We start from the raw sequence: 24,753 nt of genomic DNA, 5'->3' as shown, positions 1-24,753 counted from the left end.
TTGGAACGTCACTTTAATCCTTAGCAGCTTACAATGGGGATTGAATAAAAAAAAAATTGAATACCTACAAGGACGGGTATTAGGTTAAGTACTTGGTAAAAATGGTTTCATCAAAATGTTTCCAGTAACTTTGTTATTAGCAAAATGAAAATAAAATATTTTATGGTAGATCAAGGGGATGGTGAGGGACAGTGGCGTAGCGTAGTGGCGACAAAATTTCACAATATCTTGAAAAAATCAACCATTTCATTCAATGACTTTTTTATTCGTAACCTGTACAATACACGAGAAATATGATTGATTATTTCTGCTAAATTGTCCTCTAGAATTATTGTATATTTTATATTGAACCTAAATAACGGGGTTGGAAGATTTTCCTCTGCCCGGCGGCTGACAGCTGCGCTATGCCACTGATGAAGGAGATGGTTATCACAACCAATAATTTTTTATATATCATTTATATATGTGCATATATATATGTATGATGATATATATATATAATGAGATAATATATTTTATTGTATTTTTGTTTTTCATCCTCGTTCTTCTCGTAGATAGGCCATATATACAACGATAAAAATCAATGGTCCTTTGAAGAAGTTTTAAACGTTCAGAGATTTTACTAATTAATTCTTTTAAAGTAACATTTTTTTTTAAATACGTTATTCATATACTTATAATAATGCAGCGACAAGAAAAATAACCGTACCTACATTAATTTATTATATATCACAAAATAATTATTACACATTTATTTTGCATTAAATATGCTGTAAGTTACTTTGTGCATTCAAAAGGTAAGATATATTTTAAGTAAAATACCATATTTAACTAAGGAACACATGCCTGGAATAACAATATATGAGTGGCTGAGAAGCAATGGTGTACTAGTAAAAGTTTTTCGAATAACGGTTTTGTTTTCCAAATTTACGCTTCAGTATTAACAACGTTTTCAAATAATAATTATTAGTTAATTTCTTTCTGAAAATCAATGTGTGTTGGAGATCATAGAACTAACATGCTTCAAAATTTCATTATGCATATAAAAAAAGAAAGAGTGAATCCAGGATTGAAATTTTTTTTACAAGCTCTCTTAAATTAAGTTTGCATTTTATTTCTGAGGTTATTGAATCAAATAAAATCCATTTTTGTTTATAAATATTAAACATTTCTGCAATTTTCATTAAAATTAGACTACTAATAAAAATATGTTTCAAATAAAGAATATACACCTATATGTGTTAAAAATAGTCTATTTTTTGCTGCGACAATTCTTCAGCTTGTATTCGTAGGTGGATCTTCTAATGCGTCTCGAGAATAATTTTTTACACAATTGTCTAAGTTCTTCTCTATTCTGTGTTGCAATGTATCAGAAAAGCCTATGCAATGTTTCAAGTCATTCTTCATGTTAAGCAATATTTGTTTACCTTCTTCAAGTAGTGGTGCCATCTTTTCTTTCACATAGAAGATTTGATCCTTAAGGGACGTGACTGTTTTGTAGTAACATGGTAAAACCTTCATGAAACTCAAGTCAGAGCAATTCATGCCAGTGCTGACGGTCGTCCATACCTGGGTTGTGATGTTGATGGTATCGATGGCAAACTTCATTCCGTAGAGTACTCCGTCCTTCCAGTCCCCGGTCAAATCGAGGCATTTTTGCAGGTCCCACTGGCTGTGGAGGTTCGCGTGTGACAGAAGGTTTTCTGTGAGGCATATTTTTGGAACAGTCTTCAGCTTGTTCGAGAGGTATAGCTTCTGTTTTTGGAGTTCCACTTGCTTCGATCCAAATTCGGCGACGGTCGCTTTGATCTCGTCATTCAAGTTATTCATAGGTTCCAACAGCGAAGAGGTCATGCGGTCCAGATGATCATCCATCCAACTGCCATGGGCATGCTGTGAACATAAAATTATTTCCTGTAACTATAAGATTAATTATAAACTAACTGATCCAGCAATGATTCGCAATTATTAGATTTGAGAATTTACTAGGTATAGAAATTGAAGGAACCCAATTGAAAAATTGATATGAATTTAATTAAAATTAAACATGTACGTAAATAAATTTTTTACGTCTTGCATTCAAATTATATATCAAAAATTTAAAAGAATATTAACAAAATCAAGATTTTTGTTAGTAATTGTATGATTTGTTTGTTTTGCTGGGAATTTATTTTCTCATTCAAATAACTACGGTGAAATAAAATAAATCCATGATTTCAATAGCTAAGAACTATATAGATTAATATTTGATTCAAATATCTATTTGTTTATGTTCCTGTTAACATTACTATAGTTAAGTTTGCTATGATAGAAGTCGGAGTAATACCTAAATGACTCGAGAATGAAACTGGATGGACCAAACTCCTTGGAAAATTAAAATCGATTGTTTCCGAGCGTAAATGTATTCGTCTCCATTTAACCTTATCCAAGCTGTTAATAACATAATCCCCTTTCCTCAGAAAATTATAGGTATTTTAAAAATAGAATATAAGAATTAATATTTTATTTGCATGGAAATGAAAACGACTACACCTGATTATGTACAATTGAGTTGATATTACAATGTCATGTAATGTTTTTTATATTTCTATGCTCTCAACAACTAACTCTTAACATTTTAGACTGAAATTAAGATGATGTCAGTATTATTTTTAACCAAATTCAGAAGTATTTTTTGTTTAGATTAAACTAGTTGTCAATTTTATCATTTATTTTTTTACATTTGACTTCAAGTATGACAAATTATCTACCACTAAATGTTGTAGCTCACGTACATAAACTACATACAGCTCATAGTTGGGCAAAAATTAGTGAACTAAAGATTAAAACTGCCATGGATGCAATGTTTGTTTATTAATAATTATATCCTTGGAAATTTTAGTTATTAAGTTTTTGGCCAAAGTTTTAGTTTATTAAAAATTGAATTATATAATTAACAGGCTCGAGGGTGAAATTAATGAAATATGAATAAATGGAAATTATCGTACCAGTAAACTAAAGTAGAACTTTTAACTGTAAGATTTCATGGATCGATTTTCCGTTACGTTTGATGAAAATTAATTTCGACATAAATCATCAAAAAAATGGAGGGCTTGAAAATTAAGCATGGGCCCATTAGATCAGCCTGCAATTTCTATATTTTAACTACCTTTAGCCTTCAGCCGACATGACGGACTGAGCTGTCGAAACGTGAACTACTACAGTCGTCAGGGAAACATCGTATATTAAAATGTTTATTTCTTGTAAATACTTGGATTTTACAAATTAATAATCATGTTATATATTATTAATATTTCTAAATGTATTATTTAAATCTATAAAAATCGCAATAGAATCTTCTGATCCACTAAAAGCTAACGTCTTACACTTAGCATCTCTCGATTGCGTTTAATTAAGGAAAAAGCCCAGAGAAATAAATTAGCGTAACTTGATAACCAATGTGTGAATTTCCACTTCAGAATATCCTTCTCCTTAGTGAAGTAACCATATACCTAATGATATAACAACAAAACATATATCAGTGAGTAACTATATATCTAGAGCATCAGTACATTCTAGTGCTATTTTTAGAAATACATATTAGGCTTTTATTTCACATTGTTTCATTTTGTAAGGACCTATAGTATAGTGCCTGTAGGACTCCTCGCATGCCATCCATTTCATGACTGTTGGCTGGTTCCCTAAGGAGTAAAGTTTTCTTCCTGCAAGGACCTACAGTTCCCTTAGGATTTAATCCACCCTTCACGACCGTAGGCTAGATCCCTGGAGTGTGAAGTATTCATCCTACGAGGATTTATAGCTAATATGGGGAATTAGCCAATCCCATTAAGATTTACCCTGTCAATTCCGCAACCATCCCTGTCAATACGCAATCTAATAAACACGCTTTGTCGAGGTCTTCTACTGTTGATTACCTTACATCTTCAGTTGTAGCCAAAACTAATTAATTATACACATCCACCTCGACAGTGTATTAAGTTGATTAAGAGAGTAAATAATTATTTTTATAATTACCGAAATGAGCAATAAGGGAATTAGTGACTGAGTGAAGACTGAATAAAATCATAATAGGATTTTCAGTTAATTTAAATTATGTTTGTTTGTATCATTATTCGTTTATCAATATATTGTATCTCAATCCAACGAGTTGCTAAAATATAAATTAAAAAAAAAACTCCAGCCATTTCCCTTTCTTCTTTATTTTACCCAATCCATAGTTTCCATTCCTTCATTACATTTGTAGTTTACTGATTCCCAAAAGATATTGAAAAAATAATTATAAAAAACAAATAATAGTAAATATTTAGATTAAATAAAATTATATTCTAAAAAATTGTGACTTATAGATCAATTAATATAATATCCTTACGCATATTTAAGTTTCTTTATTATTATCTCTTATATTTTTTCTCTGTTACTTAGATTTTTTTTGGTGTACATAATTTTAAAAACTATACTTCTAATTAATATTTACCGGCTTCGTTCGGCCAATTTTTTTTTTTCAAGTTAGGTAAGTTTTTATTTGCTTGACCTGAAATGATTTCTGATATAAATTGTTTTACAAAGTAACTCCGAAAGAAATTAAAACAAGGAGACTTAAAATGGAAATTATCTGCAATTAAGTTTCACAGTCAGTTATTTTGTTTTAATATGTTCGTTACTTTGTTTTATCCCACTTATTGTGTTCTCATCACTTTATTTATTTACATTTGTGTATATTCGTTTTTCGTGCTTCCTGAAATCAGTTCTTAGATAGTGGTGGCTTTTAGGTGATTAATTCCAGAATCTGATTTATCCCCTCCAAAAAAAAAAAAAAATTGTTAACAAGTTGACTGAACTACATGACTACAGACTAGTAACTAAGTAAAAATGTATAAACAAAAGGTTTGTTTCTACACGAATTTCAATCTCATAAAACTTGCTATAGACTCACGAGAGTAGGGAAACATTGTAAGTGGAAGTCGTGCCGTGGTGCGTAATAAAGAAATAAATGTTTTGAAACAAGTAAGGATTAATTTAAAATCAAAGCAGAGTAGTTAGTAAAAGCTATATGTTGCGCGCATCGCATCAGATTTTTAAGCTACGTTATTTAAGGCAAATTATTTAATATATCGTTTTACGAGGTAGAACCATTAAAGAAATATACCTGGATGAGGAAGGTAACCCCTAGTACATAGATGTAGTGCATTTTCGTTTCTACTGTTGATAAACTTGTCATTTCTATTCTTGATAAATACAATGATTATCTTATCGCGATGTACTTCATAAATGATTGTTTGTTTCCTTATCGTTCATAATTGGTCGTAATTTGAATTGCGATCTAAATGTAAATATGTGACATCCGATGATTGGTTACAAATTTTAATGTAAATTTTTCGTAGGAGGAAATCTCATCATTATCTTCTATTAGTTCCGTATGTGAAGCTTAAAATACCACAACTTAACTGGTGATTGAGCGATCAATATACACACTTTATCAAATAACACAATGCCTACGGGTCTCGTGATATTTTTGGTTTTGGGTCATTGTCTTATCATTGTTACTCATTATATATGAAGATACTAAGGTTTTCACTTTTTGTTAGACCTGTATATAATTTTTTTTTCTGCTCTTTATTCCTGTGATAATGAATCGATTAAGCCAGGCTGATTCGGTAAGAATAATTACTATTTCTTTCTCAGGAAAGAAATATATTTTTTGCACTCTATCTATTTCCTTGTCTTCTTTGTTCAACTATTTCAATGGTCATCAATAGGTACAGAGAGACAAGGATTGGATGACTCAAGACAATTCTTTGGGACGGACTTCCTTGGGATCACTATTGTCAATGAAATTTTTTTGATAATTGGTCGGCAAATATTTCAGATGTGTCGGAGGGCTTTTGCCTATCTGCCCTAGGAACTTTAAAAAAATAATTTACATAATTATAGAAATTTCGTATATTATCGTATGCCGCCTTTGTTCTGCGTGTATTTAATGGCTATTATAGTGTACAAATTTATTTGTTTTTTCGTGTATGATAAGAACAAAATATTACTGATTGTATCAAATTGACATGGGTTAGAAGGACCGATTCTTATGAAAATATTTATAATTTTATCCAAATCATGAGGAATTATGAATTTATTTTGCTTACGCGGAACATAAAAAAATCCTCAAAAGACGTTAGCACCGAATTTATCTTGGCTTTTCCTTAATCAAAAATGTTGGTCCTGAAAGCTACTTTTAGTTTTTGTAATTTTGTATACATTTAAGCTCATTTATCGACAATCTTATTTTATATGAAAAAAAAAATGGCTAAATTCTCTCTATATTTATGCCAACATACATAAAAAACTAAACTGATCTCATTGAAAATCTAAAATTTTGGCCATAATTGATGAGCTATGAGAATGCTAACTGTATTAGAAGATTTTATATTCTTATTGTGATTGCTGAAATTCAATTATCTATGTTGAAGTTTCTGTGGCACCGTTTACCAACCTCATATTAAACTTTAGTTCTTGATTGCTTTTAAATAACTAAAAACAAAATATCACAAGTTGATCTTGAATAATTGGTGACGACGAAAACGACCTTTCATAATCTCACGAAAAACATAAAAATAAAAAATGATATTGGGTAACTATAATGTTCAACTTGTTGAGATGAAAGGAGTCAATCTATCTTTGTTACCTTAACATAATCTATTATCACGGTATAGATGCTGTTGGTATTAGTCTATTGCGAGATATTATGATCGAGAAAATGTCTGAAGATTTCAATTGCTGTATTCAAAATATATTACTTAAATTATGCATAACTTACTTTCAGGTTTTGTCTGTATCGACTTATTGAGCGATTTTACCACAGATTATACATTTCTATTATCAAAGCCTAATACCCGTTAACAATGTTCTGCGATAATGGCAGAATGCAAAGCAATCATCGATAGCAATTATAGATAACTGATGCTTATAGTGTTTCTGTGTGAGGGCATGTTGACTGAAAGTATATCTGAGTCATATCACGAGGAAATAACTCATTAAAGCCGCAAAATATATATATATATATATATGCTACTAGCTAATGGCGTGAGTCTCACTCAAGAAAAGCTTCAGACCCGCTTATCGCTCTCGTCATATTTTGCAAATTAAACTCCTTTTTTCAAGTGATTTGTAATTAAGAAAGCGAAGATTTTTGATTCGTCTGTCACAATAAAAAAATATTTTTAACTGACTATCCATTTTTCTTGAAGATCCATCACTTTATTTCAGTTCTCCGTCATAATTCTCTGTAATAACATGCAAACCTGCAAAACCTGCATTTTATGTTGTCAAAGGGCTACAGTGAATCATTGTTTAAACAGAACTAACCCACTATACATAAACACAAAGAAAAATCATAGACCAGAAATATTGTTTATTATCTAAAGCAAGAAATTAAAATTAATTCACTAAAAATTCAAACAAACGCAAACAATATTGAGATAAGGAATATATAAGTCCTAAAGAACTGGTCCAAATCCTACTTTTGTATCCCTCCTTGCCGTTTTGGTAAAATATGGGTGATGCTGAAAACACAATACATATTCTTTTTTCTTATACAATTTATGAAGTGCACCTTAACTTACAACCTGACGTTACTTCACTTTAGAATGTGCTAGTTGGGTTATTATGAGTAGACTGTATGTAAGAAATTTAATTGAAAAAAAAATTGATTAAAGTGAAATTATTTACAAGGTTGTAGAGAGTGGACTAAAGAAAACATTTCTGGTATCTATTGTATATTTACGGGAGCGCGGAGGTACCGTGGTACGATGGTACTAACTCCAAGGACATTCGTAGTTCGAATCCGGCTAAGTAGAAAATTGTTTTCTGTTATACTGAAGCCGTGAGTCAACTCTGTGGATTCTGGAGCCCTCCTTTGGCCCATCCAGCCTCATAAATTGGGTACAAATCTGGCGGTCGAGCGTGATTCTGATAAATCACCTACTTGCACAAGCGTTGGTCTAGTTACAGTACTTCTTTACAATGTACTGAATTCCTGACCTTTCATGGGTTGTAGCGGTACACATTTTAATTGTAAAATTTACAAATGTCATGAGGAGGGGCCAAGAGAGCACATGGTTAGATTAAGTTAATTAATTTTGAATAGACACCGTTAATATTAAATATGATAATGATGAGGAAATATGGATAAGTTGATTTAATTGTATGAAGATCATGGTTTAGTTGGGTAAGAAAGAAAATTTGGAGTAAACTCACTCAGGTGGATAGTACAGTGGAATTTTCTCTTTTGTGCATTCTCCTCTGCCCCTTCTATTCTTCCGTCCCTAGCCAGGGAATCATGCGCACATGATAGAGTTGAATTCAAGAGAATGAAAAAAGTTCCCTTTTCTCTTATCTGCTTGTTTCTCACTGCGATCGCTGGAAAACTGTTTTTTACTATTGGTCACATGGGACGCTAATGATGCTTACATTCTGGGATGAAATCTTTCGTTGATATATTTCGTTTTTAACAGAACATACACAGCATTATTTGTTGGTCCTTATTTCTATTCCCATTCGGTAGCTATAAGGCCCAGTAATCCGAGAGTGATTTCCAAAGGCAATAGTAAGGAACTATTTTTGTTAGGGTAGCTGCCGCTAGATATTCTTTCTCCACCCTGGAGACACATTTCAGTCCTTTACAAGTAGTGCAACAGTGACCCACGGCAGTGTGGTATCTACGATCATTAGCACTCCAATACCATAAATGTCCATTGTACGCTGATTTTCCTACTTCTCATGTTTTCTAATTGTCACGTTCATCTGCCTCTATTTCGTATACTAAAATCATTGAAAATCTCAATTTGAGATACACTATATTGGAGGTTTAGCTTCGAAGTACTGCTGATTTTCTAAGCATGCCATCAGTGTAGCAGAGAGTTTTATGAAACAATCCATGGAGAGTAATACTAATTTTTCCTGAGGAAAACTATCCTATCAGGAAAAATATATGAAATGCTCATGTCCATAGTAGACTGCTTAAAATTGTTTGCATTGAAATAGTTGCTAGTTAAGGAACATACAAACAAGAATTTTCTGTTGGTGTAAATAAATAAGAAATTTGTAATTGGTAAATGGGCTGTCGCTAAATACTGCATAATTCTAAGAAAATGTCGTTTAATATGGTTAGAAATTTAAGGTTGCAGCTAATTTCTAATATTGATGTACTTTAGTAGACTAATTAATATTTTTAATTAGTTATGTCACATATCTAGTTAGAAAACCCGATTAAAATGGAATATAATTTATACAATTGTAACCACATATATTTTGCCGATGTTATATCGGGTATTAACCATAGAAGATTGGAGAGGAGCTGGGTTAGGGACCTCCTTGAGTAATTAATTTTGATATAAAGATAGGAGGTGACGTACTGTACTCATACCTTAAGCTGGTATTCGCCTATTCTGCTGCTCGTCAACAACATTAATTGACAGGTGTAGTTAATGATTTTGATAAAAAATATACGACGCAACATTTTACTAATTTTAAATATGATTTTTGTTATTCATTGAAGTCTCTAAATTGGTAAAATAATAACTTCAATCTAAATATTGTGTTTTGTAGTCCATTATTGTAGTTGCCAATGGTATACTACCACAGTATACTAAATTACTATGAAAAATTAATTCCACTCCTTCACCCATTGCACTATTTGTTCTCTCTGAAATGGGTTTGAATTTCTCTTCTCTCCTTTCACCAGTAAGATCACTGTTTAGCTTAAAATATGTAAGATACCAAAATGTTTTTTATTCCACGTGGGTACGTTGATGGGGTCATCAATTTCATTGTCTTTGAAATCCTGGTGGATAAGTTCTTCAGTGAAGCCTTACATTCATATCAAGTTCTGATTTCATGAAACATTGTTATAGCCGTGATTTAGTTAGTATTTAGGATGTTTGGTGTTGCTCCACAACTTATTTAATAGGAATCCACGTCTTTTTCTCCCCCACTGGATTTGTTGTCAAATATATTGTTTTTAATCAAATGTATACATATATCAAATGTAATAATCATCCGCTAATGTTTAATACCTCAGATGGTAGGTACCAGATATGTGTGGGCTAAGTCATTACATATTTTAATGATTCCACCTTCAATTTTTAATAAGTTGATTCCACAGTTTCAAGTCAAAACTGCACCTTTTTTTTTAGATTTTGTAACATTGATAAGTGAGCATTTTTTGTCATTCTGTTAGTTTATAATACCTGTCTTCCTAGATAAGGGGTATTCATGACCTTTAGTTTAACATGTTAAAGAGTTTAAAATAGAAAAGGTTAAATGGAGAAATAATTCCTTCTTTTACCATTTTAAAACGATTTAACATATAGCATGGTTGAGTTTGTTACTAGATCTGCTAAATGGAGAATGGCTCATGCAACAGACCAGCTGAGCTCTAAATCGTCATGTTACGTTACTTGCTCGTAGGTTGTGTTTTGATTGTCTTTGAATAGTTTTGGACGTTTTTAAAAAAGACAATCAGTAGCCAAACTGTCACACTTCTACTTTTTATTTACTTCAGGCATGCTGTAATAAATTACTAAATCAAAACTTAGAATTAAACAATAACAAGAAGTTTTGGAAGGAAAGGTTACTATATATGTTACTCAGAAAATCCGTTAGGAGCTCTTATGTATTGAACATTTAACATGACTTTAAATAGGGCTGCTCACAATCCTATACTTATAAAATTTAACATGGTAAACATTTCACATTTAACATATCATGAATACCCCTCTAGTATTAGTCAGCTAATAAGTTTTTTCTAACCATATGATAAAAAAAAAAAAATTATCTACTTTATATATTATATAGGTATGATATGTGTAAAATACATTTCAAGAAAATAGCAGAGTTAAATCACTGAAATGAGCAAGCCTCGTAGTGTACGTGGAGGATATCGTCGTCCATCAGTTTGTGTCAGATTTTGTGAAAACAGGGATGAGTTGTCTCAGATGGATGGATCTCGCAGGAAGTTATCAGTTACCCCAAGAGATGACATCTGGTTAATCAAGACCCTCAAGGATGATATGCCTCGACGTCATTATGAATGTAAGTAACCATTGATTACTTTTTAATTTACAAATCATTATAAAAATAGTATGTCTTATTAATTTACAATATAACATAGTTTCGAGCCATAGTTGTCATTTGAGGGTCATTACTGCATGGAATGGCTTGAAGAATTGTGAATATCGGCTTCCCTTGAGCTGCTAGGGTAATTCGCTCCCTGTTATTAACAACGATTGAAAGCGTTCTATGTTATCAGTGACAAGAAACATTGCAAACAATGGACACGCCCTTTAATATTTTGTTCTTGGTGCAATTGTGTAGCTCGAGGTCTTTCCATACGAGTCTTCCAGCACAAAAAATTAAATAATAATACTAACTAATATTATATTATAATGACTCAAAGAATTTGGTTATGATTTTTTTTTTTTTTATTTCTTCTCTATTCGTAATTATTTTTCTTGGATCAGTTCTAAGTTTGAGAATCTATCTTTTTTATGCCATATAACTGTAAAATATCTCTAATTCTCTTTTCTTCGCATTCTTTCAGTCCATACCTAATCTTCTTACTACCTTTCTTATTTCACAGTGTTTAATCTGTCCTTCTACAGACCTCGTTTAAATGCCATTCAATTCTTCTCTTTTATTGATCATTTTTATGATGATATCCAAGAGCATGGGCGTAGGCAGGATTTCTCCAAGGGGGGAGCAGGCTTCAGCCCATTACATTTTTTTTTCTTAACTCCATTATTAAATAGATAAATAACAGAATTAATGTATCTAAATATATACATACTATTTAGTGCCCTTCCTTTGCCGCATTGAATATGTTACAATATTGGCCCAGGAGTCGCTGGCCGGGGGGTACAAAGAATGGGGAGAGCCCATTGGACAAAAAAAGCAATATATATAAGTTAAACATTTGAGAACACAAAGACTAAAAAAAGAAAAAAGGGAGAGAGAAATGACCATCTCGGTTGTTTCAAAGACTAACTTTTATTTTTTGACCGACCCCTCTAAAACATAAAAACATTAAATTGTTTAGGTTGCATTACGTATGGTTACATAACTCAGATTGAATATTACTTTTTTTCTGCCATTGGTACTTGAAGGTGTACAGTGAAATACTTATCTGTTGTTTTGAAATGTCTGTTCCATTTGAGTTTTACTAGAAATATTTGAAGGTGAGGGGCCACCTCAACTAACTGTTATTGAGTCTAGCTCGTCTACATATACATTTGAATCAGGTGATATACTCGATCAGCTGATATGAGTTCTACAGCTGACTGTAACTGGGATTGCTGGAAAAGATATTAACCACATACTATGGGATGGTTGCCTTATTTCATTTAACTAAATAAATCTATCAAATAATTTTACAATTTTCTTTATTTTTTTTCTGGAGATACAAAAATCTTGGGGGAAGCCGTGGCTAATTTATTTAATTTCTGAGAAATTTAGACCAATTTACTAATATTTTGATAATAAATTTAAATTGGTTTTACTTAACTAATTCATACCACCTGCTGTGACCCTGGTAGTATTAGTTAGAAACAGTTGTAGACCAGTTGGAATCAAATATCTACTCACCGCTTGGCTTATCTCATTAACCATCTTGAATCTCTTCTTATGTCTTGACTGATAGTCATTGTATCAGCACTACATTTTTTAATCATTTTAGCTGACACTGAATTATTCATGCATGTTAAGTTTTATTTTTATTGAAGCAAATCATACAAACTTGAAAAGCGTACTTACGATGTTAACTGTATTCTTGAACCTCAGCACAGTTATTATTAATAAACTTATTCTAGAAGCTAGTTAATTTTTTCTTCAATATATATTTCGTCTTTTTGAAGATAAAACTTTGACGAGAATTTATGATTTCGTGGAAAAGATCACAGAAAGCTGGCTGAAAAAACTTCAAGCGGTAAGGGATGTCTTCGAAGAAACGATTGAAAAGATAGTTCAACAACGTCAAACGGAAATTTATTATAGTACTTGTTGCCTCAAGGAAGAACTGCAAGACATCAAGGACTTGCTAGACAAAACTGAGGTTGCTTTACATAATTTATTATTCTATCTCATAGCCGTGTAAAGTTTTAATTTTAATTTCTTTTTTAGAACTTGGAAGATTCCGAAGGTATGAATATCTTGAGGAAGACTTGGTTTGACACGCTGTACAAATGGAAAGCAGACATGTTTGAGATGGAGGAACGAAGCAGCAAGTTCCTTAGAACGGCGGTTTCTAGATATTTATCAAAACTGGTAACGACTAGGCACAGTCCTTGCCACACATTCGACGTGATGTTGGCATTAGTCTTGGTAATTAAGGCATACTATAACGTATTCTTGTGGAATGACTTATAAAAATAAAATTATTTCTAGAACAAATATACAAGAATTGATACTTATATAGGCAGATCAGAATTGTAATTTAACTAATCTGGAGTCTGTAGGATTTAAATTATTGAACAGTAAAGTAAATGACACATTAACAAAAAGAAATGCGAAGTCATCCTGATTGGTACTGTGGTGGTTTTTACACAAAACAACTCACAGTAACACAATATAACTTTTATTATGAACCGAACAATATGAACGACTAATGAATCGTGAAACGTGATCAACATTGTTACATGTGTTGTTTTGGCGGTATCTCTCTATGGTACCAAGCAAAAAACAAAAGATACATTTATTAAATTCATTATTATCAATTAAATTTATTATTAAATTATTACTATTTAACTTTTAATTTAAAAATAACCTATTTCAACCAAAACTCTAAAAGTATAAAATAATCATAATTTTGAGAGATAGTTGACTGTAGATGACGTATGAGGAGAAGATGGTTGGGGGTGTGGTCAAAATGAAACACAAATAAGTTGGTGTAACCTATTTAATTGTGCCAACGTTTCTAGCCTTCTTCAGGGCTAAGAACAGAACAAGATAACAACCACAGTAAGTATAGAAAAGAAAAAAGAAAATATAAACAGAATGACATAAAATGAATAATTTTACAGATTAGAATTATTAAAATGAAGTGATGAGAGAAGTGGGAAATAAAATGTATACATAGGTAATTACCTATTTTATTTTATTAATTCTATTCTGTAAAATTATTCATTTTACGTCATTCTGTTTATATTTTCTTTTTTCTTTTCTCCACTTATTGTGGTTGTTATCTTGTTCTGTTCTTAGCCCTGAAGAAGGCTAGAAGCTCTAGCCGAAACGTTGGCACAACTAAATAGGTTACACCAACTTATTTGTGTTTCATTTTGACCGCACCCCCAACCATCTTCTCCTTATAAAATAATCACTTGCGAGAGCTGCCGCTACAGTTCCTAACTCCTACTCTTTTCAATTCTATCCCTTCCTTTTTAATTTTATTAAAAAGCATTAACTTTTATAATTCACTTTATAATCTTAAACTTTTTCAATAACACATACTGCCTTAGCTGTAGAGATTTCGTGAACCCACCTACCGGTCAAGTTCCAGCTTTCTCCTGTTATTGTTATCTGGTACAGGTGAGATTCTTGGAATCGTTTCATAAGATCTACATTGGAGTAGGGATAGATAAGACGTTTGAGAGTTGGACCTTCGTATTCGTTTTTGTCCAAACTGTCAACTGACTTATTTTAACCAATCCTGACTGTGACGGGGTGGACCAATTTTATTTACTAGCATCAACTTGTAAGACGGACTAACATCCGTCTTCACCTAATGGTTATGACAATGACCCGCTAACCGTGCATGAGTTTGATGGAGTTGATACAAGACAATTTGTACCAACTTTTGGCCAAACAAGATGAGCTGTTTTTTGGATATTAGGTTTACCAAGGAAAATAGTGGATGGAATTTGATAAAATTTATACTAGACCACATTCACACTGATATCTAACCTGAAGGTAAATTAGGCGAACCGTTTTCGATATAAAGCTGTGCCAAGAAAAATACGTTATTTTTAATCGAAATTAGATAAAGGAAATTAATGAAAATGATACCTAACCATCGATAGATACCAACCCGCACTAGAGAGAGAGAGAGAGCCATTGCAATGTTTGTTTGTGATCCTGAAATACTCATCAATCGGTGCTGACAGTGTAATATCAGTGGCCTACTCTTGGATACTTTAGGGCCATAATTACGTGACAATGGAAATGGCTACAGAAAATAAATGCAAACAACAACAATAAGCAAAACATGTTTTGGGTCTTCACGGTGAATTCGAATCTTCCGGTGCTGCACTGGAGGTTAAATTCGTTATGGAAGGAGACGAGATTGACGATTCAATGCCTACTCGTAGAAGTGATGAATACAACCACATGCGGGGGTAAATCAATAAAAAATGATAAGATATTAAGATCTATACTCAAATTGTATTTTGTTGAAATGTGAGTATTTGGAAATGTGATAAAAATTTTGTTTTGCTTTTCTTAAAAGATTGAGGGGGTTTTCAAATTCATAGTTTTTACTTTGTTAGATTTCTATGGATTTTCTTCGCCTCTAGCAAAGTGCTGCACTGGGGCAAGGACCTCTCTTGCTTCATCCTCTCCCCACGCAACGCTACTGAAAAATGCTTTTCTACCACATGCAGAATTGTTTTCAAACAAAAAAAAAAATAAATACAAAAAACTTATTTTATTATTTCTACATGATCTTTTTTGTTTACGTACTTTCAGGAATTAAACCAAATCATCATGGGTAACGTTCAAACCATTGTAGAGACAGAACATGACCTTATGTTGCTATGGGATACCCATTTCAAGGACTGGTGTATTGACTATTATTTACGAACTGGTCTTGAAGCCATTGATTTGTAAGTATGTTAATTTATTTTTTAAGATGAGTTAGTGTAATATTGAGAATAGTTGAGGAAATCAGGTAATTCTTCAAATAATGGTGCCTGAAATTAATGAAGAAAACACAACGAAGATGTGTTAGAACTACCTAATTTATTTAATTGTTTAACCTGCCTATCTAAAAGTTGGAGGTAGCCAAAGCATTGTTATCCTTCCTGACATAAGTTTCATTCAGTTTTTCCAGAACTTGTCATGCTTAACAGGATCGAATATCCTGGACATAACCATTTAAAGATAAGGGATTTCTAAGCGATAGATTCGACTTAAATCCGCAGAAACAATATTAAATGCAGAGTTTACTTGAGCTACGAAATACCTAAATCCCACGATCTTTTGAATTTCAGCGTTACCAATGGTAGCTGTTCGATTGAATGTTCTTCTGTCATCATCAGCAATGGACAAGTATCATTTCTCATTTTTGTTCAGCAAGAAATCATCAACTATTGAATTATTACGACATTTAGATACACAAGGTCATCATTATCATTTGAATGAACTTCCAAATTTAAAGTTCCTTTGTTCTTTGTGTACACCTCCTCCTATCACTTCAGCCTCCTATGAACACCTGCATTATGAGCTGAAACGTTAGCAATCAGACTGGCGTGAATTGTTGAAAAATATTGTTGTTCTTCGTGATTGCAGTCTTGATCATCTTCAAAATTATTTAATATTTTCACGACTGTTACCGCCCTTAATACAGAGGTTATCTACAAGTTGCTATTCTAACCATGGTAGGGAGCGAAGTTTTAATTTCATGGGACCGCCACAGAAATATAAATCGACCCCCTGTCCGAGTTAGGACTGGCGCCGGTGCAGTTCCTAGGCTATGGCCCGACGTCTCAACTTCCGCGGTTACAAGCAGCCCTTATTCTTATCTGATTACCCAATTGCTCATTAGTTTATTAACGAAGGGCACTACAACACTACGCACTTAATAAGTTTTTATTTATTTATTTATTTTTTATTTTAGTATGTATGAGATCATTCATCGTAATAGTGATGTCCTATTGCCCACAACTGTGTGACAGATTGTAATATCTATCAATAAATAAAGAAAAAGTAATACGGGGATGCCAAGCAGGATTAGGTGACCCCAATGCCTATCAGAATAAATAATTTTTGTTCACTCATTACGAGATTTTCGGTTACTACTTACCTTGGTCAGAATGATCCCTTAACCTGAAAAGCACCAAAACCATAAAGAACCATGTTAGACTTGTAAGATTGGTTTAAAAGCTAATTTGGGAGGGGTAAAGGAAGAGGATAAATATATGAATATTTGTGATACTCTACAATGGTATCTATTATAGGGTCTTGGGTAGGTAATTTAATGGATTAAACATTCTCATAAAACAATATATAAGGTCACATAAAATATTTCTCGGTTCAGGAAAAGATATGTTATTAATTCATTTCTTTAACCTATAAAATTATATTTCGATTATTCATTTATATCATTTACTTTTGCAGACAAGAAGAAGAGGAAACTGTGTTTGAAGAAGAAGAAATAGAAATCGAGGGTTTAGCAGCTCTTGATTCTATTTTAGATCTTATTGTTTCTTTTTCGAAGGAAGGCACAAGTGATCGGGTTGAATTTAGCAGACCACCTGATCTCATCATGATTCCCCACCTTGTATATCTAGGTAATTCCATCATAGCCTTATAAGTTTATGTGTCTTCAGCTTGGTAAGCATCAAGAGCAGCAAAAAAGTTCTTGTTGACCACAGTAAAATTCTCTACCGAAGAGAATACGATCACCCAAAAATTGAGTAAGTTAATTAATTCACAATTGCTGTAGATTAGAAGTCACAAACCTCATTTCAACAATATATTAAAGGTAACGGAATAAAAACTGTACCGGTTAATTTTGATTTCCATTCATATGCTTCATTCCCTGAGAACTAACATTTTATATGTCGCAATCGAATTGTTTTAAGAAATTTCCTTGTTTGGAAAATCTAGTTTAATTGCTTTTTTTTATTTATAGAGAATTACTGGAACATTTTTAAAGAGAAAGAGAAAGTCCTTCTAGAGGTACTCGAGTCAGAGGCTAAAAAACTGATCTGTATGAAAAAGTTTTATTCATCGCTTAAGCCCGAGCAACGTGTTTTGTTTGAGGAATGGACAAGGGACGCTGGATATGGTCCAGAATTTGAGGTGAGCCATTGCGACTTAATGCCAGAAACAATTAGAAGTAATAAGTAAATATTCGAAAACTATTCTATCTAATTTGTTAAATTGTTTAAAAAAATAACAATTAACAGTTATGCAGTTGATTACTTATAATGATTTTAATTATTATTAAATAAGGAGATTAAAAATAATTAATAATCTTATTATTAATAGTAGATTATTATTTTTTCAATTAGACTTTCTGTATCAATGAAATTTAAATTAATGCGGTCCAGTCTGTTTGGTTTTTTACTGTCACTTACCTTTATATGGAATATATAGTAAGTGTTGTAGAAAATATTGCGAGCGTGTAAAATTTCATTCGAAACTCATACGTTTTGAGGTCCCCCTGAGTCCAAATAACAGTCTTGTAAAATGTCCTGTGTGTGAGTGTCAGTCTAGTTCAAAATCGAATATCGTACCAAATTAAAATTATATATTTAAGGCGCGTATTTCCCTGGACAAAAAACTTTTTCCGTTAAATAAACTAACCCGGAGTCCCACTTTATAAAATCGTACACTTTTTCCAAATTGTCACATAAATGGCTTCAATGATTTTGATTAAACTCAGATAATCAATGTAAAATTAAGTGGGTTATGCTGTCAGATTATTTCAATAGGGGTAATCCATTGAAATAGTCTGACAGGGCTTAAATGTGGATTTTAAAAAAAAAAAATCTTTCTTTAAAGTACATTTAACGTTTTTTGTTAAAAATTATCAAACAGTTGAGATTTTAACGATTTAAAAATTGTTAAATATAAACTATGAAAGGATTTTTTAATTAATTTAAAAAGATACGAGGATTCCAAGTTGAAAAAAAAAATTATGGAAATACGAGTAGTAATATTAAAACGGTTAATTAATTTCTTTGTTCGATTCATCTTTAGAGTCTCCAGGGACGCCTCAGTGACCCGATTTTATGAAGTGTTGAAGTTGCTTTACCCCTCCTTCCGCCATAAATATTTTCTTGCTTGCTTCCTTTACCAAGTTATCCAATTCCGCCGTTCATCTTAGATCTCTGAAATCATTCAGTTTAAATCCTCATCGCATTCCCGCAATACCCGCTCACGGTCTTCAGACTTATATGTAACAGCCCATCGAACCGCAGCCTTTGGTAGATCTTTCCTCTTCCCTATGGAATTCTATTCCTCCTTCATTCGTAGTTCTAATACCCTTCCAATCTTCAAATCCCGTATCTTTGACCACCTTCTGTCCACCCAATACTGGAAGAATAACAATTGAAAGTTTCAAACAAGGTTTATACATTTTCTGTATTTAATGTTTCCGATTTTCGGTTATACTTGTAAATATGTATGTTAGCAGGAATTGTACCTATCCATTTACTATTTAGTTTAATTGTATTTGATTTAATATAATTTGTTTTCCTATTTTAATTTATTATCAGAAGTTAGTCATCTTTTGATATGACATATGTTTTTATTTTATTTGTTCTAATCTTATTTCATATATTCTGTTAATTATTGTTGTTCATTTTTATCTTTTCAAATTCATTATTTTATTATATTTCATTTTTATTTTTTACTTTATTCTAAGGCTTATATTATTCTAAAGGGATCAATCCCTGAATGAATGAAGAATAATAATATTATTATTATTAATAATATAAATGTTTTGTAAGTATATCGTTGAAAAGCCAAACATTTTAGAAAAAATAATTTAATGCTTCAACACCCACACACACACACTTATTATTTTTATTTTTTATTTTGTTTCTTCTTATTTTGTTTTAGTGAATAAAGGAACTTTCCACAAAAATCCTTCTTTTCGAACTCATTTCATTTCATACTTTCATTTTTCTTATAACAAATGTTAGAATAATTAGATAACAATTCACTATTAGGTTTTAGCTGTTTCTCTTTTTTGTTTTAAATTATCAAAGAAAACCTTCGTTAGGTTTATGTCATCAAATGGAAACTCGTTTTAAGATATACTGTTTTGAAAAAGTCAACCTTTTATACCTGATTAGTTTTTTGACAGCTAATTACAAATTTATCCCCAATTATAACATATATAAATATAACAACGATTTTGATCAAATGGGGTTTTGACAGTAAAAAGCAGATAGCTAATTTTCGTGTGTGTTGCGGTATAGCTTAGACAGTCATATTTAATTTCCTATCCTGTATATGACGTTCAATATGCTTCCACATGTGGAACATATAAAATTAAAATCATCTATAAATGACAAAATACTTCATAATAAGTTCATTAATGTAAAGATAAAAAAAGAAATTAATATCTGTACCGCTACAACCCATGAAGGGTGTGGGGTTTCATACTTAGTGAGGAAGTACTAATTCTTGAACAATAGTTGTGCAAGCAGGTAATTTGTTCATGATCATGCATAACCACCAAAATTTGGCCCAATCAAGGGCACTGAATTTATTTGAGACTGGATGGGCTCCCGAGGGTTCCCAAACCCACACGGTTGACTCACGCTTACAGTAACGGAGTAAATAATTATCAGCCACAGCTGGATACAAACCTGAGTTGATAACACAGCGCCTTAGATATTAAGATAATATTTTTTAAATTATTTGAATGTGCCTATTACTTGATAAAAAGTTTCAGCAACGCATTTACGAGTTAAGGGAATATGGGGGAGCTGGGACACGTTTGAGAGGGGCAGTTCCTGGATTTGCCGCCAGGGCACAGCACTACCAGTGGTCACGTGACCTATGGTGGGATATTTGAATTTGCATTTTAGCTTACTTTGTTTACCCCTACCACCAATTGATGGATCAGGTACCCACTTGTATAATACAACCAGGGGACTGAGCGTACCCGACCGCCATTTTGTCCCCCCCTTCTGTTTGAGAGACTTAGGGGGTTTGGCAGAGGCTGAATGTACCTAGCCGCCATTTTATTATGAATATTCCGTGACCCTTTCTTTTCGTTCACTCAATCGGAATTTGGTCACGTGAATCATAGCGGGGCATTTTAATTCAAATTTAGCTTGACACAACCTTAACAACTCACGTGAGCAGTCACATGACCAATAGGCCGCAACCTCTTTTAAGTCAGGTGACTATTAGGCCACGCGCTATTATTGATCATGTGATCGTCAACTATAGCCTCCCTCCGCCATTTTGTTTTCCCTGCGACTTATGAGACTTAGGCTTTAGGAAGTGGCTGAATGTTTTGTTTTTACTGTAACTTAGGAGACCTGAGGTTTTGATAGGGGCTGAGTTAGCTCGGCCGCCATTTTATTTTTCTGATGTTTCAAATATTTATGGATTTTCGTAGTGGCTAAATGGTTAAAAACAAAATGACAGAGGGGGTTTGTAAAGGGTACCAGACCAATCGACGGATCGTGGCGATAAACAAACGAAAGACAAAATGGCGTCCGGGTAGCCTTTGATAAGTGGTGGGGGTTAACACTCAAATTTCAAGAAAAGAAGAATGACGGAGGAAGGATACAATATAAAAATTGGTTACCTAGCCCCTTGATAAGTTGGGAGGTGGTAATAAAAATAAAATTACCTGGCATCCGGGCACACTTAGCCCCTATGAAAATCCACAAATATTTGAAACATCAGAAAAATAAAATGGCGGCCGGGTACACTCAGCCTCTGCCAAACTCGTAGGTCTCTCAAACAGGAGGGGGGGACAAAATAGCAGTCGGGCACACTCAGCCATTGGTTATAGTATAAAAAGTAGGTAGCTTCTGATTGGGTGCCTGATGATCACATGACTGGTCATGTGACCATCCACGTGAATGGTTATGGGTAGGTCGAGCTGAAAATGTGAATTCAAATCTCCCACCATAGGTTACGTTAGTTTTTAAGGGTAGGTCGAGCTAAAATTCAAATTCAAATCTCCCGCCATAGGCTACTGGTAGTGCTGCTACCTAGCGGACACCGTCTGAACTAACAGTGGTAGTGCTGCGCTCTGGCGGGAAGTCCTAAAACTGCTCCTCTAAAACGTGTCCCAGCTCCCCCACATTCCCTCTACTTTTACGATTCTTTACATTTTAATTAAAATTTGTTATAATTCCTAGGAAAAATTTATCCGAGCAGCTGAAATGGCGGTATTATGTATCAAAGAATTAAAATCATTAATGCTGAGAACGGCGGAACTGTGGGAAGATCTTACAGAAAGACTCGATGCAATAAAGTATATTATTGAATTCTTATATTATAAGCGAAGGTTGCAAAATACAGCCATGTTTCAGGTAAACCTTGCTATAAATTTAAACTATTGTTTTTATTATTTTTAATATGTATGTTTTCCCGGGTGAGGGTTCACAAGTGCAAAACGTCTCCTTGCTTTCTCCTTTGATCTTTTTTTAAATTATTTATTAAGTAATATTACATTCTGTCATATACTTCAGACATTAGTAAAAAAAGCATTTATGCTTTTAAATAGTATAAGATAAAAAATATGTTATTTGTTATTTAAAGATCCCTTCTAACGTATTACAGGAATGGGAAATCAACATGAACCTCGCAGTTGATGAACTTCGTCAAGCTCACTCACTGTCAGTTCTTGAAAATATGTGGAATATTCAAATTGACAGATTATTTTTAGAACACAAAAATTTGTAAGCGTAACAGTAATTATAGCTTAGAAAAACAAATTTATTTTTAACTATCCATTTTTCACGATGGCTGTTGCTGTAACAACCATGACAACATCTATTTCCTTCTGTAATTAACCATAAAATTAGTTCATAGTTAATTTTCATCACTGCTAACAAAGAGGGATGGTTAGTTATTTCAAATAAACAATATTAAAACTACTAAATATAAAGGTTTTTCGAAAATTAAGCACTGCTGGACTATTTCTACCTTGCTGATATTTAATACATTGGTTTTAGTCAAAATCGATTGAGACCTTTCTGAAGAATTGTTAAAAAAGTGTATAGTCGTTGTTATAACGAGGAATCTCCGGCAAATTCACAACATATTTACGGTACTTCATAGGGGAAAAAATTTATAATTAATTTTTAAAAAATTAAACACCTGCATCACATTTGCACCTAAAATTGTGAATTCAGCTTGGGAATATGGTTGAAATTGACAATGATTTGGTTGAAGGACAACGATTTTCACCAACTTTACTCTGAAATTCATTAAAATAATATTACCATAGAAACGCGTTTACAAGATTAAAGATCTTTCAACTAAAACTTGTGGAGTAACAAATTTCGTATTAATATGAGTTATTTTTATTTTGAATCTAAATACTATACAAGAATGATGCAACTCTCCACTCATTCACTGGCAGTAAGTTACATTTTTTCTCTCACTTGCACGTCAGAAGCTCAGTGTAAAATCAGAATGTCAACCTACTATGGGTTTGTAACTTTTAACAAAACTACAGAATACACATCTCAGTATTAATTGCAATGAGATAGCAATAAACAGTGTACTATGTGGTATTTTGCAGGCTCATTGAAACCCTCCAGAATGAAAAAGTCACTTTGGATGTGTATACTCCGATGTCGAAGCTGACTTTCGAACTGTTTATACGCGCTCTGGATGTACTAGTAAACGAAACGAATATATCAAATTCAGAAATTATTCCGGAGACCTCATTCTCCAGCTTTGATGAGTTGGAACTTCAAAAGCTTGACACAATGCTGAGCGAGATCATCATCACTTGTGTGAGCAATGCAGGAAAAGGGTATTGTCACTTTATGTCTATCTTCTTATTAATCAACCAAAGGAAAATTCATTTTGTGCAAAGTATGTATTTAATGCAATATTCAGTCTCCCGAAGCGGACGAAACAGGCTGTCGCCCCTTATTTAGGTATTTAAATTTAAAAGACCAAAGTAAACAGTGATTCAAAACAACTATTTGGCAAGAATAATTATATTTATCGCGGTTTGAACAGGTTATAAATAACAAAGTCATTAAATGGTTAACATTTTTCAAAATTAAGTTTATTCAAAAATTTTAAGATTTTATTATTATTTATTGTGAAATTTCGCCATCCTTTGAAAGTGCGCCACTTCCTCCGCTACAACTAAGCTACGCCACTGTGTCATTTTGGTGTAAGAAATATAAATCTGAGCTAATTCATTTATAACTAACTTAACAGCACTTTCTCTAAAATTATGCTACAGTAAATTATTATATTTGAGGGAATTACTGACAAGGACGCCATACGATTAAAAGCTCTGAATATTTATATAAGGTTTTAATTCCCTTGGTGACTCCTCACCTCCCTCGGCTACAAACGGCCTTCGGGTAGGGATGGGATATCGAAAGGAAAATATCGATATCGGTATCGATATCGATATTGCTATCCGATATCGATATCGATATTATATCGGACCTAAAATATCGATATTTTAAAATATCGAAATATCGATATCGAAAATTTAACGAATTAAAGTAATAATAATTATAAAATGATACCATAGCAAGATATTGGAAGTCTTATATTATGTCATACCTTATCAAAATACGTAAGAAACTCTTAATAACTTTGAAAAAAAGCAACACCACGACAACCATATCATAAACATAAAAAATATTATCTAAAATATAATTGTTTTATTGAAGAAAATTTAAAAATAGAATATCGATATTTTATTTTGATAATTACATATTTATTTCAATATTTTCTATTGTTGTAATATCGAATGGTATATAAGAACAATATTCCGATATTATTTTATCAAAATTTCGATATATTGTTTAAAAT

General features: G+C 32.5%; 2 protein-coding genes across 2 annotated transcripts in view; one reads left to right on the top strand and one right to left on the bottom strand.

Moving 5' to 3' along the window:
• Positions 1-1,093: 1,093 nt before the first annotated feature.
• LOC106682699 (uncharacterized) lies at positions 1,094-5,274 on the bottom strand. The gene is made up of 2 exons (XM_014423707.2): positions 5,147-5,274; positions 1,094-1,893 (listed from the first exon to the last, which is right to left on the bottom strand). Exons 1-2 carry the CDS (start codon positions 5,216-5,218, stop codon positions 1,276-1,278), a joined length of 690 nt encoding a protein of 229 aa, XP_014279193.1. The 5' UTR covers positions 5,219-5,274; the 3' UTR covers positions 1,094-1,275.
• Positions 5,275-10,821: 5,547 nt separating this feature from the next.
• The window catches only part of LOC106682698 (uncharacterized), a 66,454-nt gene continuing 52,522 nt past the window's right edge, over positions 10,822-24,753 (top strand). Inside the window, exons 1-9 of the mRNA XM_014423706.2 lie at positions 10,822-11,082; positions 12,900-13,096; positions 13,165-13,365; positions 15,724-15,860; positions 17,374-17,546; positions 17,891-18,060; positions 22,098-22,271; positions 22,522-22,640; positions 23,489-23,725. Coding sequence (XP_014279192.1) covers positions 10,899-11,082; positions 12,900-13,096; positions 13,165-13,365; positions 15,724-15,860; positions 17,374-17,546; positions 17,891-18,060; positions 22,098-22,271; positions 22,522-22,640; positions 23,489-23,725 — 1,592 coding nt within the window. The 5' untranslated portion in view covers positions 10,822-10,898. The remainder of the gene's footprint in view (positions 11,083-12,899; positions 13,097-13,164; positions 13,366-15,723; positions 15,861-17,373; positions 17,547-17,890; positions 18,061-22,097; positions 22,272-22,521; positions 22,641-23,488; positions 23,726-24,753) is intronic.

Source organism: Halyomorpha halys, unplaced genomic scaffold, assembly GCF_000696795.3.
Source record: "Halyomorpha halys isolate HHAL.00 unplaced genomic scaffold, Hhal_1.1 Scaffold434.1, whole genome shotgun sequence".
NCBI classification, from domain to species: Eukaryota; Metazoa; Arthropoda; class Insecta; order Hemiptera; family Pentatomidae; genus Halyomorpha; species Halyomorpha halys.
This window is presented reverse-complemented; position numbering and strand designations above follow the sequence as displayed.